Source organism: Ceratotherium simum, chromosome 34 (genome assembly GCF_057802395.1).
Source record: "Ceratotherium simum simum isolate JZ-2026a chromosome 34, ASM5780239v1, whole genome shotgun sequence".
NCBI lineage: Eukaryota > Metazoa > Chordata > Mammalia > Perissodactyla > Rhinocerotidae > Ceratotherium > Ceratotherium simum.
In genome coordinates this window covers 1,644,006-1,657,158 of record NC_141933.1, presented here as the reverse complement: position 1 = coordinate 1,657,158, position 13,153 = coordinate 1,644,006, and the positions used below count along the sequence as shown (strand labels likewise).

General features: G+C 54.8%; 1 protein-coding gene across 4 annotated transcripts in view; it reads right to left on the bottom strand.

The window, feature by feature from the left end:
- OSBPL5 (oxysterol binding protein like 5) overlaps nt 1–13,153 on the bottom strand; it is a 75,832-nt gene that overhangs the window by 16,084 nt on the left and 46,595 nt on the right. For 3 of the 4 annotated variants that reach the window (XM_004441054.3, XM_087422456.1, XM_087422458.1), the window contains 6 exons: nt 12,371–12,451; nt 12,029–12,130; nt 10,666–10,869; nt 9,636–9,720; nt 6,954–7,125; nt 6,384–6,576 (listed from right to left, as the gene is read on the bottom strand). In XM_004441054.3, coding sequence (XP_004441111.2) covers nt 6,384–6,576; nt 6,954–7,125; nt 9,636–9,720; nt 10,666–10,869; nt 12,029–12,130; nt 12,371–12,451 — 837 coding nt within the window. The remainder of the gene's footprint in view (nt 1–6,383; nt 6,577–6,953; nt 7,126–9,635; nt 9,721–10,665; nt 10,870–12,028; nt 12,131–12,370; nt 12,452–13,153) is intronic. The other variant, XM_087422457.1, reaches the window with a different exon arrangement.

The following is a 13,153-nucleotide window of genomic DNA, read 5'->3' as shown; positions in this document are numbered from 1 at the left end:
AAGATTAAGGGAAGGAAAACATCAAAAATGAATATAACTTCATCACTTTAAACACAAACTCACAACACAAGTTGGAATAAGTTGTGACAATAATAACTTAGAAGGGGGAGAGGTAAGGGATGGAATCGACTTAGTCTAAGGAAATAAGAGGCCATCAGAAAAAGGACTATCTCATCTATGAGATTTTTTATACAAACCTCATGGTAACTACTAAACAAATAAACAGAACAGAGACACATATGATAAATAAAGGGAAAACTAAGAAAACCATCATGCAGAACTACCAAACTGAATTGGTAGTCCAAAACACATGAGATGAGAAACAAAGACAACGCAAAAGAACCAGAAAATGAGTGATAAAATAGCAACAATAAGCCCTCTTATATCAATAATAACTCTAAATATAAATGGATTGAATTCTCCAACCAAAAGACACAGAGTGGTGGGATGGATTAAAAAACAAGACCCAACAATATGCTGCCTCCAGGAAACACGTCTCAGCTCTAAAGACAAACACAGGCTCGGAGTGAAGGGATGGAAGATGATACTCCAAGCTAATGGCAAACAAAAGAAAGCAGGTGTTGCCATACTTATATCAGACAAAGTTGACTTCAAGATAAAACAGGTAATGAGAGACAAAGAAGGGAAATATATAATGATAAAAGGGACACTCCACCAAGAGGACATAACACTTATAAATATATATGCACCCAACACAGGAGCACCAAAGTACATAAAGCAACTATTAACAAACCTAAAAGGAGATATTAACAACAACACAATAATAGTAGGGGATCTTAATACCCCACTCACACCAACAGATAGATCATCCAGACAAAACGTCAATAAGGAAATAGCGGACTTAAATGAAAACCTAGACGAGATGGACTTAATAGATATATATAGAGCACTCCATCCTAACACAGCAGATTACACATTCTTCTCAAGTGCGCATGCAATATTCTCAAGGATAGACCATATGTTGGGAAGCAAGGCAAGCCTCTATAAATTTTTTTTTTTGGTGAGAAAGATTAGCCTTGAGCTAACATCTGTTGCAAATCCTCCTCTTGTTGCTGAGGAAGATTGGCCCTGGGCTAACATCTGTGCCCATCTTCCTCTACTTTATATGTGGGACGCCTGCCATAAGATGGTTTGATAAGCCCTGCGTAGGTCCACGCCCGGGATCCGAACCTGCGAGCTCTGGGCCTCTGAAGCAGAGTGCATGAACTTAACCACTATGCCACCAGGCCGGCCCCAAGCCTCTATAAATTTAAGAAGATTGAAATCATAACAAGCATCTTTTCTGACCACAATGCTATGAAACTAGAAATCAACTACAAGAAAAAAGCTGGGAAAGTGACAAAGATGTGAGGCCTAAACAACATGCTACTGAACAACTAATGGATCATTGAAGAAATTAAAGGAGAAATCAAAAACTATCTGGAAACAAACAAAAATGAAAATATGCCATACCAAACCATATGGGATGCAGCAAAAGTGGTCCTAAGAGGGAAACTCACAGCAATACAGGCCTACCTTAACAAACAAGAAAAATGCCAAATAAGTAACCTCAAACTATGCCTAACAGAATTAGAAAAAGAAGAGCAAACAAATCCCAAAGTCAGCAGAAGGAGGGAAACAATAAAAGTCAGAGTAGAAATAAATGAAATTGAAATAAAAAAAACAGTAGAAAGGATCAATGAAACAAAGAGCTGGTTCTTTGAGAAGATAAACAAAATTAACAAACCCTTAGCCAGACTCACTAAGAAAAAAGAGGGAAGTCTCAAATAAAGAAAATTAGAAATGAAAGAGGAGAATTACAATGGATACCACAGCAACACGAAGGATTATAAGAAAAGACTATGAAAAACTATATGCCAACAAATTGGACAACCTAGAAGAAATGGATAAATTCTTAGACTCATACAACCTCCCAAAACTGAATCAAGAAAAAATAGAGAATCTGAACAGATCAATCACAAGTAAAGAGATTGAAACAGTAACCAAAAACCTCCCAAAAAATAAAATTTCAGGACCAGATGGCTTCTCTGGAGAATTCTACCAAACATTCAAAGAAGACTTAATACATACCCTTCTCAAACTATTCCAAAAAATAGAGGAAGATGGAACACTTCCTAACACATTCTATGAGGCCAACATCACCGTGATACCAAAGCCAGACAAGGACAATACAGAGAAGGAAAATTACAGGCCAATATAGCTGATGAACAAAGATGCAAAAATCCTCAACAAAATATTGGCAAATTGAATACAGCAATACATTAAAAAGATCATACACCATGATCAAGTGGGATTTATACCAGGGACGCAGGGATGGTTCAACATCTGCAAATCAATCAACGTGATACACCACATCAACAAAATAAAGAATTAAAAGCACATGGTCATCTCAATAGACACAGAGAAGGCATTTGACAAGATACAACATCTATTTATGATAAAAACTTTCAACAAAGTGGGAATAGAAGGAAAGTACCTCAACATAATAAAGGCCATATATGACAAACCCACAGCCAACATCATACTCAATGGGGAAAGACTGAAAGCCATTCCTCTCAGAACAGGAACAAGACAAGGGTGTCCACTCTCGCCACTCTTATTCAACACAGTACTGGAGCTTCTGGCCAGAGCAATTAGGCAAGAAAAAGGAATAAAAGGAATCCAAATAGGCAACGAAGAAGTGAAACTCTCCCTGTTTGTAGATGACATGATTTTATATATAGACAACCCTAAAGAATCCACTGGAAAACTATTAGAAATAATCAACTACTACAGCAAAGTTGCAGGGTACAAAATCAACTTACAGAAATCAGTTGCATTTCTATATACCAACAACAAACTAACAGAAAGAAAGCTCAAGAAGACAATCCCGTTACAATCGCAACAAAAAGAATAAAACATCTAGGAAAAAATTTAACCAAGGAGCTGAAAGACCTATATATTGAAAACTATAAGACATTATTGAAAGAAATTGATGATCATATAAAGAAACAGAAAGATATCCCATGCACACGGATTTGAAGAACAAACATAGTTAAAATGTCTATATTACCTAAAGCAATCTACAGATTCAATGCAATCCCAATCAGAATCCCAAGGACATTCTTCATGGAAATAAAACAAAGAATACTAAAATTCATATGGGGCAGCAAAAGACCCCAAATAGCTAAAGCACTCCAGAGAAAAAAGAACAAAGCTGGAGGCATCACAATCCCTGACTCCAAAACATACTACAAAGCGATAGTAATCAAAACAGCATGGTACTGGTACAAAAACAGACACATAGATCAATGGAACAGAATTGAAAGCCCAGAAATAAATCCACGCATCTATGGACAGCTAATCTTAGACAAAGGAGCTAAGGACATACAGTGGAGAAAGGAAAGTCTCTTCAATAAACGGTGCTGGGAAAACTGAACAGCCACATGCAAAAGAATGAAAGTAGACTGTTTTCTTTCACCATACACAAAAATTAACTCAAAATAGATCCAAGACTTGAAGGTGAGACCCGAAACTATAAAAATCCAGGAAGAAAACATAGGCAGTACACTCTTTGATATTGGTCATAGAGGGATCTTTTTGAATTCCATGTCTACTCGGACAAGGGAAACAAAAGAAAAAATAAACAAGTGGGACTTCATCAGACTAAAGAGCTTCTGCAAGGCAAACGAAACCAGGATCAAAATGAAAAGACAATCCACCAGCTGGGAGAAAATATTTGCAAACCAGATATCCGACTAGGGGTTAATCTCCATAATATATAAAGAACTCACACAGCTGAACAACAAAAAAAACAAACAATCCAACCAAAAAATGGGCAGAAGAAATGAAGAGACATTTTTCCAAGGAAGGTATACAGATGGCCAATAGGCACATGAAAAGATGTTCAACATCACTAATCATCAGAGAAATGCAAATCAAAACTGCACTAAGATATCACCTTTTATCCGTTAGAATGGCTATGATCACCAAGACAAAAAATAACAAATGCTGGAGAGGCTGTGGAGAAATGGGAACCCTCATTCACTGCTGGTGGGAATGCAAACTGGTGCAGCCTCTATGGAAAACAGTATGGAGATTCCTCAAAAAATTAAAAATAGAAATACATTATGATCCAGCTATCCCACTACTGGGAATCTACCCAACGAACCTGAAATCAACAATCCAAAGAAGCTTATATACCCCTATGTCCATTGCAGCATTATTCACCATAGCCAAGAAGTGGAAGCAACCCAAGTGTCCCTCGACTGATGATTGGATCAAGAAGATGTGGTATATATATACAACGGAATACTACTCAGCCATAAAAGAGACAAAATCGTCCCATTTGCAACAACATGGATGGACCTGGAGGGTATTATGTTAAGCAAAATAAGCCAGAGAAAGACAAACACCATATGATTTCACTCATAAGTGAAAGATAAACTAACACACAGACAGAGAGAACAGTTTGGTGGTTACCAGGGGGAAGGGGGTTGAGGGGCAGGCACAAGGGGTGAAGGGATGCATTTATATGGTGAGTGACAAACAATAATGTGCAACTAAAATTTCACAATGTTATAAACTATTATGACACCAATAAAAAAAACACCTCAAAAAAAAGGGCCCTCATTTGTCCTGGGTACACGGCTAGAGGGCTGCCCTGGACCCCTGTCTGCTCTTCTCTGAGATGCCTATCACCGTAGCTGCCACACACGTGCTGTGGAGACTGAGCCCAGGACTTCCGGCTTCATCCGGCCAAGTCTGGGCGGGGGGCGGGGAGGCGGGGGTCCATCTCCCACTCCACACCGGACAGCAAACCCTCAGGGAGGCAGGATCACCTTATAAAAGGTCACAGAGGCGTTTCAGGATGGTGGGCCGGGAGGGCAGGTGCTGGGAGGCATGGCCAGCTCTGTTGGGTGCTCATGGGACAGGGCCAGCCAGTGGGGACCCTCCCCTCGCTTGTAGCAAGTCCCACCAGGCTGCAGCGCCTGGGCGAACACCAAGCCCATCTCCCCTCACTGGGGACCCCCACCATCTGTGGCTCCGAGGCCTCGGGACTGGGCTGTGGAGGGACTTGGCTGGGGACCCCCCAGGCCCCCACCCCTCTGAGCTCCCAGGGAGGCCTGGAGCTGGACCTGGGCTAAGGAGGCAGAGCAGGGTCCCAGGCCGCTGGCGTTCCTCTTCCTTCTCTCTAGACCCACTCCTCGCAGCAGTCCCCGGGCACCCTCACTGTAGTCACCCCACTCTACAGAGGGACAAGTGACTTGCCCAGGGTCGCACAGCTGGGAATCTGAACTCAGGGCTGTCTGCGTTCTTGCCTGGATGGCAGCCACCCCCAGGGAGACAGAACAGGGCCAGCAGTCAGCCCTCATGGGGATCCATCACCTCCCTGCTAGGCTGCCTTACACAAGTCACTTTGCCTCTCTGTGCGTGCACAGCTGCAGCCGAGGCCTACTGGGACTTGCTTGGACAGCATGCCTGGGCACCTAGGGGACGGGGAGCCCCTGGAGGAGGGGCCACGCCTGACCCCCATGAGGGGGCCTGGAAGGGTCAGCTGATGAGTGGCCACGTGAAGCCCTGAGCATCTCTCCATTTCCAGGCCAGCTTCGGGCCCACAGGGGCAGCTGCCACAGCGGGGAAACCCCCTGCACCCCCACATCCCACCCCCACTCCCTTTAATCCTGCCCCCTGTCAGAATGCCCTGGCAAGGTCACCACCACCCCGGTGACTGATCCAGTGGTCACCCCCTCTGCCCTCCTGCTCCACTTCTCAGCACAGCTGCCCCGTGACCCCCGCACTCTGGGCTCCCTCCCGCCTCCTGGGCTCCTCTGCAGGGCCTTGTCCATGCTCAGCCTCTGAAGCCCGGGGTGCCCCGCCCCTGCGACCTCGGGCTGCCCGCCCCACGCCCTAACGTCCAGACCACCACCCTGAGCCCTAGACCCTCACGTGCAGCAGCAGCTCCCCTGGACGTCTGGACCCGGGACACAGTCCTGTCCCCACCCCAGCTGCCAGCTCTTGCTCCCAGGGCGCCCGCCTCACAGGCAGCACCTCAGTCTGGCTGGACCTGCCTCTCTGAACACCTCGGGATGCGCCCAAATGCCCCGCCTCCCCTTCTCCACCGCTGCCCCGGGCCCGGCGCCCTCGGCTTGCTCCAGACAACAGCTCCTCCCTGGCAGGTCCGGGCTTCTCCCTCTGCCCCTCGCCCCCAGCCCTCACGGCCCTTCCCGCTCTCCCCAAGTCCTGCCATCCTGACCTTTCCGTGACCCAGGGCCCTGCAGGCTCTCCTCCAGGGGACTGGCGGCCAGCACGGCCACACTGCTTCAGGGAGGAGGGGCGGGGTGCAGGGTGACACCCGGGGCCCCAGGCGGGCAGGCTCTCACCTCCCCCAGCTCCTCGTGGGCCTGCTCCACATACGTGGTCCCTCTCCGCGCTGGGCGCCCCGGGGTCTCCGACTGGTCACTCCCGCTCTCAGTCTTCCGGCTGTGGTCCTGGGCCTCGGTATCTGACTCCTCAGCGTTCTCTCTCTCCGACTTGTCCGAGAAAGCATCATTCTCCAGGGAGGACCCATTCAGTCTGGAAGGCAGGTGGCGCCTGTGGGTCCCTGGTCACAGGTGAGGCCCAGGCACCCCCACTCTGGGGTACCTCTACCCCTGCACCCCCATCCAGGGCCCCGTCACCGCTGGGCGCTTCACCCACACCCCTGGGTTTAATTGCCATGGCAACCGGCATTTGACGCTATGAGCCCAGTTTATAGATGAAGAAACTGAGGCTCTCAGGTCCACACGGAGTGGAGGAGGCCGGCCTCCTGACCTGAGGCTTGGGTGGCCAGCCACATATTGAGTTTGCCCCACGTACAAAGAGACCCGTGTGTTAGTGCCAGTGACAGCCAGGGTCTGGGGGTTCCCGGGCTCCCGGGAGGGGCCGATCCCCGCCCTCCGCGCCCTGCTCACGGGAACGGGTCCTGGTCGTGGATGGCGGCGGAGGGGGGCAGCCCGCAGAGTGAGGAGGGCGACGCGTCTGGCGAGGACCCGGGCTCCCCGTCGCGGCCCTGCTTGCACGTGCTGAGTCGCAGGAGGCTGGAGCAGCGCAGTGCCAGCTCCAGGGCGTCCAGCCAGCAGCGGCCTGCGGGCGGAGTGTGGGCTGAGCCAGCCGCACCCTGGGGAGCCCCCTGCCCCTCCGCCGGGGAGTCCCCTTGCCCCACTCCCGCCCTTCCTCACCAAGGAGTCCCCATCTCCTGAAGCCTCCTACCAGGGAGCGCCCACTGACTGGGATGCCCCTCTTCTGTCCCAAGGAGCCCCCAACTCACCTCAGGGAGCCCTTTCCGGCCCCCCTACATGGGGGGCCCACCCCTTCCCTTTGGCCTATCCTTACCAAAGAGCCCCTCTTGTGGCCCCCCCAGAAAGCTCCCCGCCTTCTCCTGACTCTTCAGGGATCCCCCCCCAAGCCCAGGAGACAGCCCCACTTAGCCCTGCCCCTCCCCACCAGGGATGCGGCCCCTGTCCCTCCCCAACAGAGATCCCCGTCCCTCCCCACCATCCACCTGGAGATTCTGCCTCCCACAGGGACCTCTGCTGTGGGCGTGTGTGTGCGCGTGTGTGTGCGTGCAGGGGGCAGGCCCGAAGAGTCCTGTGGCCACAGGCTTAGTGGGCAGGCTGTGACTCTGGAGAGACGCCTGTCTGGCGGAAGCTGCCCTTCAGAGGGGATCAAAGGATGCTCACACAGCCCCTCACGGTCCCACCCTAACAAGACTCAGAGCTCCCTCCACCCAGACGCCCCGCAGGTTCCCACACATGGAGTGGGGAGGAGGCCTCCCTGGTGGGAACCGTCTGCCACAGGTCGGGGAACAGGAGTGGGCCTTGGGGGCCAGGCCTCGGGCTCCTGCTGGCCTGGAGCACAGGGCAGGAGGGTGGGCGGCAGGCTGGGAAGGGGGCTGCCAAACCCAAGGAGCATCCAAGTGGGAGGGCTGGCCAAGGCCGCAGAGGGGCGCTCCCGGTGTCGAGCAGATCCCTGGGGACGACTGGGAGGGCGGGGAGGGAGGCCTGGGGTGGGGTGGGTAGAGCAAGTGGACCAGGACCACAGAGGGGAGGTAGCAGAGCCAGCTGCCTCCAATCCCCAGCTCTCATCCCCTGTCCCTGCCGCCTTCCTGCTGGAGGCCGCCGGCGGGTTAGGCCAGCACCACCAGTGTGTCCCAGGGTGTTAACAGCGGTGGGGACATGTGTCCACCAGGCGACCCCCGACATCCTGGTGCCATCACTAACAGTGGCCCTTCCACGAGCGAGAGGGTCTGTAACGATGTGTCGTGCTCTTCGTGTTACCCTCAGACAGCCTTCGGGGGTCTGTGAGCGTGGGGTGCGGGATTAAGGAACTCTGAAGAAGGTTCTTCTCTGAGCAGCCTCCTTCCCCAACATTGAAAACCACAGAATGGGAATTGCGGGGAGGGGCTTGCAGGAGTGGTGGCTCCTGCTTCTCAGGGGACCCCTGGGGTCCTGCCAGGGGTTCACCCCAGGCTCAGTTGGAGCCCGAGCGCCCCAGCCTGGGCTGAACATTCACGGGAGACAAAGGTGGGAGGTCATAGGTACAGCACCCATCAAGTTGGAACTGGGGCCTGAATGTGCGTGTTCTCTGGTGCCCACAAAGGACTGGACATCCTGAATATTATGCACCCTTTGAGCCCATCCCAAGGCCTCTGCTGCCTCCTCCAGGAAGCCCACCCTGATACCCACAGGTACTGTGGACACCCTTCTTCCCTGATCCTGGTCCCCAACCCCACCAGGGGCTCAGCTCACGCTCCAGCCCAATTGGCCTTGTCTGACACTTCACTGCTCATCTCTCCCCCAAGACTGCGGGCTCCATGACGGCACGGGCTGCCCTGTCCATCCAGGGCCCACTTGGGGCCTGGCACACAGTCAGGGACTTGGGAAAAGAGGGTGAAATTTAGACTTGGCAGAGTGTGGATGCGGAGTCTGACCACCAGGGGGCGGCATCACACCAGCAGGACCGCCGCCCGCCGCCCGCTCCACTCCAAGCGGGAAGGGCTGGAGCCCAGGGGTCGGGCCAGGCTGCCTTGGCAGGGCCCTGCCCGCCCTGGACCACTGGTGGGATGGCAGCCCCTCACCGCCTGCCCAGGAGGTGCCCGTCCGGAGGGCTTGGAGGGAGGGGCAGACGCATTTACTGGGAGCAACCACTGGAGAGCGCTCCTTCAACGTGTGACGCATTGGGAGTGGGGAAATCGATTCCTATCCAGGCTCTAGCACTTTCTTGCTGGCAGCCGGCCCGTGCCTCAGTTTCCTCATGTGTCAAAGGTGGATGGTAACAGTAGAACCTATTGATTCGATGGTGCCTGGCACGTGGTCGGCGCTCAGGAATGACCTGGTTGCTGTATACAAAGTCATAACGACAGGTGTTACTGTTCACGCTTTGCCCGTGGGGAAACCGAGGCTCAGAGAGGGGTACTAGTGAGTGGCAGGCCTGTCTGGCCCAGGCCAGGGCTTGTCCCGTGACATCAGGCTGCCTCCTTCCTAGATGGTGGCGGAAGGGCCTGAACTGGGCCACGTGCACGTCTACAACTTTGCCACGGGGACCCCGTTTCAGACAGGGCCACCGGGAGACCTGCAGGGTAGGCGGGGACTCACCATCTGACTCAGAGGCGGCCCTGAAGATCAGGTAGCTGCTGGGCAGGGGCTGTGTGATGGAGCCCACAGTCTCGCCTTTGGGGCCCTGGAGGAGCAGAGACCCCGCGTCACTCGTGGGAACACCCGGGAACAGGTGGAACAGGTCACTCAGGGCATGCAGACCCACACCGAGACACGCATGCGCACTTCCGGGGCCTCAGGACCCCCCAGGCGGGGTCAGGCACTGGCCACGCAGACACTTCTGGGGCCTCAGGACCCCGACGCGGGGTCAGGCATCGGCCACGCAGACACTTCTGGGGCCTCAGGACCCCCACGCGGGGTCAGGCATCGGCCACGCAGACACTTCTGGGGCCTCAGGACCCCCACGCGGGGTCAGGCACCGGCCACGCAGACAGGGGAGGTGAACGGGCCAGGAGCTCTCTCGCCCCTTCTTAGCTGGTGGCTCCGCCCTCGGCTTTCCAGCTCTGAGCTCCCCAGCCTAGGGCGGCCAGAATCAGCATGTGCAAACCCAGGAGGCCCAGTTCAACTCAAATCTCAGAGAAATAATAAATACTGTTCTTTAGTATAAGTGTACCCGTGCAACATTTGGGACACATTTATACTAAAAAGCGATTTGATGTTGCTCTGACATCCAAATTCACCCGGGCATTCTGGATTTGATCTGGCAATCTGACTCCAGTTCATCCTGCGCTGGGCAGCCCCGGGGTTATGAGGGGTGAGATGGGGGCAGCTGCTCGCATGGCCCTGTTGCTCAGCCTCTGGGCAGGGCTTGAGGTGTGATCTGGATCCCATCGTGTCACCTCCACATGGAGGGCCAGGGACCGCATCTGATCCCCCGGCCATTGCGAGATTTAACCCAGGGCCCCCGCAGCTGGGCGGCGAGGGGCCCATTTCGAACTGACAGCCGTTTCTCGGGCCCCCGGACGAGCCCCATGACGGCCCAAGGTACCCTTCTCCTACACGGCCCCCGTGGGGCCTCTCTCCTGGCAGGGGCCTGGCCCTCCCGAGCCCCGGGCTCCCACGGCAGCACCTTCACGGCCCAGACGGACTGGTCCAGCGGGTGGAAAAGCTTGAAGCAGAAGCCGACCTTCTTGGAGGGCCGCTCGAGGAGCTCGCAGCAGTGCAGCAGGACGGTGCCCACCCACTGGCCCACCTTGGGCGTCTTGTAGATGAGCAGCACCCCCGGCTTCAGCACGCACCACAGTTTGGTCCAGCTCTTCAGGGTCCCGCGGATCTGCAGGGAGGGATGCCACTGCTGGCTACGGCTCGGAGGCCAATGCCCCTGGGGCAGCTGGACGGCTGGGGGTCGGGGGCCAGAGCGGGGTGGGGCTCTGGGCTGCGGCCAGATTTCTCTGCTAGTTTTAAAAGGAGTTCATAAAGTACGGTGACCCTAAAGAAATGCGCTGCAGCTGGGCACACATTTACTACTGAAGCTCTGAAGCTCAAGGCTAAGTGCAATCTCAGGTCCCAGGTCCTCCGGGGTCCTGGGAGGGACCGGCAACGAGCTGTGACCGCTGTAACTGCCCACTGTGTAAAGTGTGAAACCTGCTGTCGTTTGTTTTCTCGCTCTAAATATATAGTCACTTTGGTCCCTAAGTTTTTATGCATAATTTTGTGGGGGGAAAGGAGCCCCGCAGGCCCAGGGCTCTGCAGACGACCAGGCTCCAAGTGCACTCGTCTCGTCTGCTCTTCACGGCAGCCCTGCATTCGGCAGCGTTCCCCGCACCGTACGGAGGGGAAAACCGAGGCTCGGGGCTGAGGGAACTGCCCACCACCTGAGTGAGGTCTGGACACGGCCTCTGACCCCAACCCCGGTCCTTTCCCGTGAAGCCTGAGTTTCGCCTCCCTCCTGTGCCCCAGCACAGGGCGCCACAGACAGCCGGGACCCCCACCCGCACGCCAGAGCCCCCACCTTAACTGGACAGAGTGTCTTTGCAGAGGTAAGCAAGTGAAGATGAGGCCACAGTGGGGAGGGTGGGCCCTGATCCAGGGACTGTGCCCTTATAAGAAGAGAACAGGTCACAGAGAGACACTGGGAGGAGGCCGTGTGCGATGGAGGCAGAGACTGGGGTGATATAGCCACAGGCCCAGGAACGCCTGGAGCCCCCCGAAGCTGGGAGAGGCAGGAAGGATCCTCCCCTGGAACCAGGGGAGGAAGCATGGCCCTGCGACACCTCGATTTTGGACTTTGGTCTCCGGAACTGGGAGAGAATGAATTTCTATTGTTTTCAGCCACCAGCATGTGGCCATTCGTTAGGGCAGCCCCAGGACACTGACACAGACTCGCAGTAACAAACACAGCGAACCATCTCCCGAGGGGCTGTGACTTTGCCCCGTCCCCTCCGGAGGCCTCCTGAATGAGCCGCGGACAACACGGTGCCAGTCGCGCCTACCTTCAGGCTGTCGGCCATGATGACCACGCTGGGGTCCGTCAGGGCGCTGAACAGCTGCCTGGTGGCGCGCTTCTTCTCCTGCCGGTAGTTCTCCTTCTGCACCTGGGCCCAGGGCACCCCGCGGGCGGGTCAGGGAGAAGGCCTGGCTGGCCACCCCCCAGCTCCTGCCCCCGGGACCTCCACCGTCCAGCCCCGGGGGATGAGGACAGGGCAGGGAGGGGAGAGGAAGTGGGGGGCACAGAGGTGGCCAGTTTGTCCCCCCGCCTGTGGCAGGTTGGGGGGTGGTAGCCTCTCTGGCCAGTGCTTGCTCACACCCATGCCTCCTCCCAGGCCTGTGCCCACCTTGAGAGTTTCCTTCTTGGTGACCTTGGCTGTGGGGGACACACATTCCTTGTCGGATCCATTGCACAGCCTGTACTCTGCCTGCAGGAGACAGAAAAGGGGCATCGGGGGGCAGCCTGGGGCTGTGGAGGGCCGGGGGGTGGGGCGGCTTGAGGCCCAGAGTGTGAAGCAGAGAGGTCAGAGACAGGCACTCGCCCATCCCTGCCCGCACCCCTGTCCGGCTCACCAGCGCTGCTGGGGGGTGGGTGGGGGGTGAAGTCAGGGTGGCCGAGGAAAGCACGCGAGCAAGAGGCCAGAGGTGAACACCCAGGCCTGGCCTTCAAGGCCAGCGCTTCCCCGGGCACCTGCCCTGGGCATCCAGCAACGACCATCCTCATGATGCCCATCTGAGCCGCTGCCATGCGCCCAGCTTGGGGCAGAGAGGGGCCCACACGTGCAGGGGGTCTCCCATCCCTGGCGCCCTGGGAGCCGCTGTGCAGGGGCCAATGCCTGGGTCCTCTCCCGAGCCTGCCCAGGGCTGCCGGGGAGAAGGCACAGCCTGCCAGGCCCGCTGGGCAGGCCACACGGGCCGAGAGAAGCATCCAGGGACGTGGGAGCTGGAAGGGGCCGCAGTCCTTTTACAGATGGGGAAAGTGAGGCCAGGGGTGGGAGTGGGGAGAACGAGCCAGGACTAACGGCTATAGATGGGGGGATGGCAAACTGTAGTCTGAAGCCCAACCCCAGCCTGCGAGCTCAGAATGGTTTTACATTTTTAACTAGCTGAAAAAAAATCAAAATAATAAT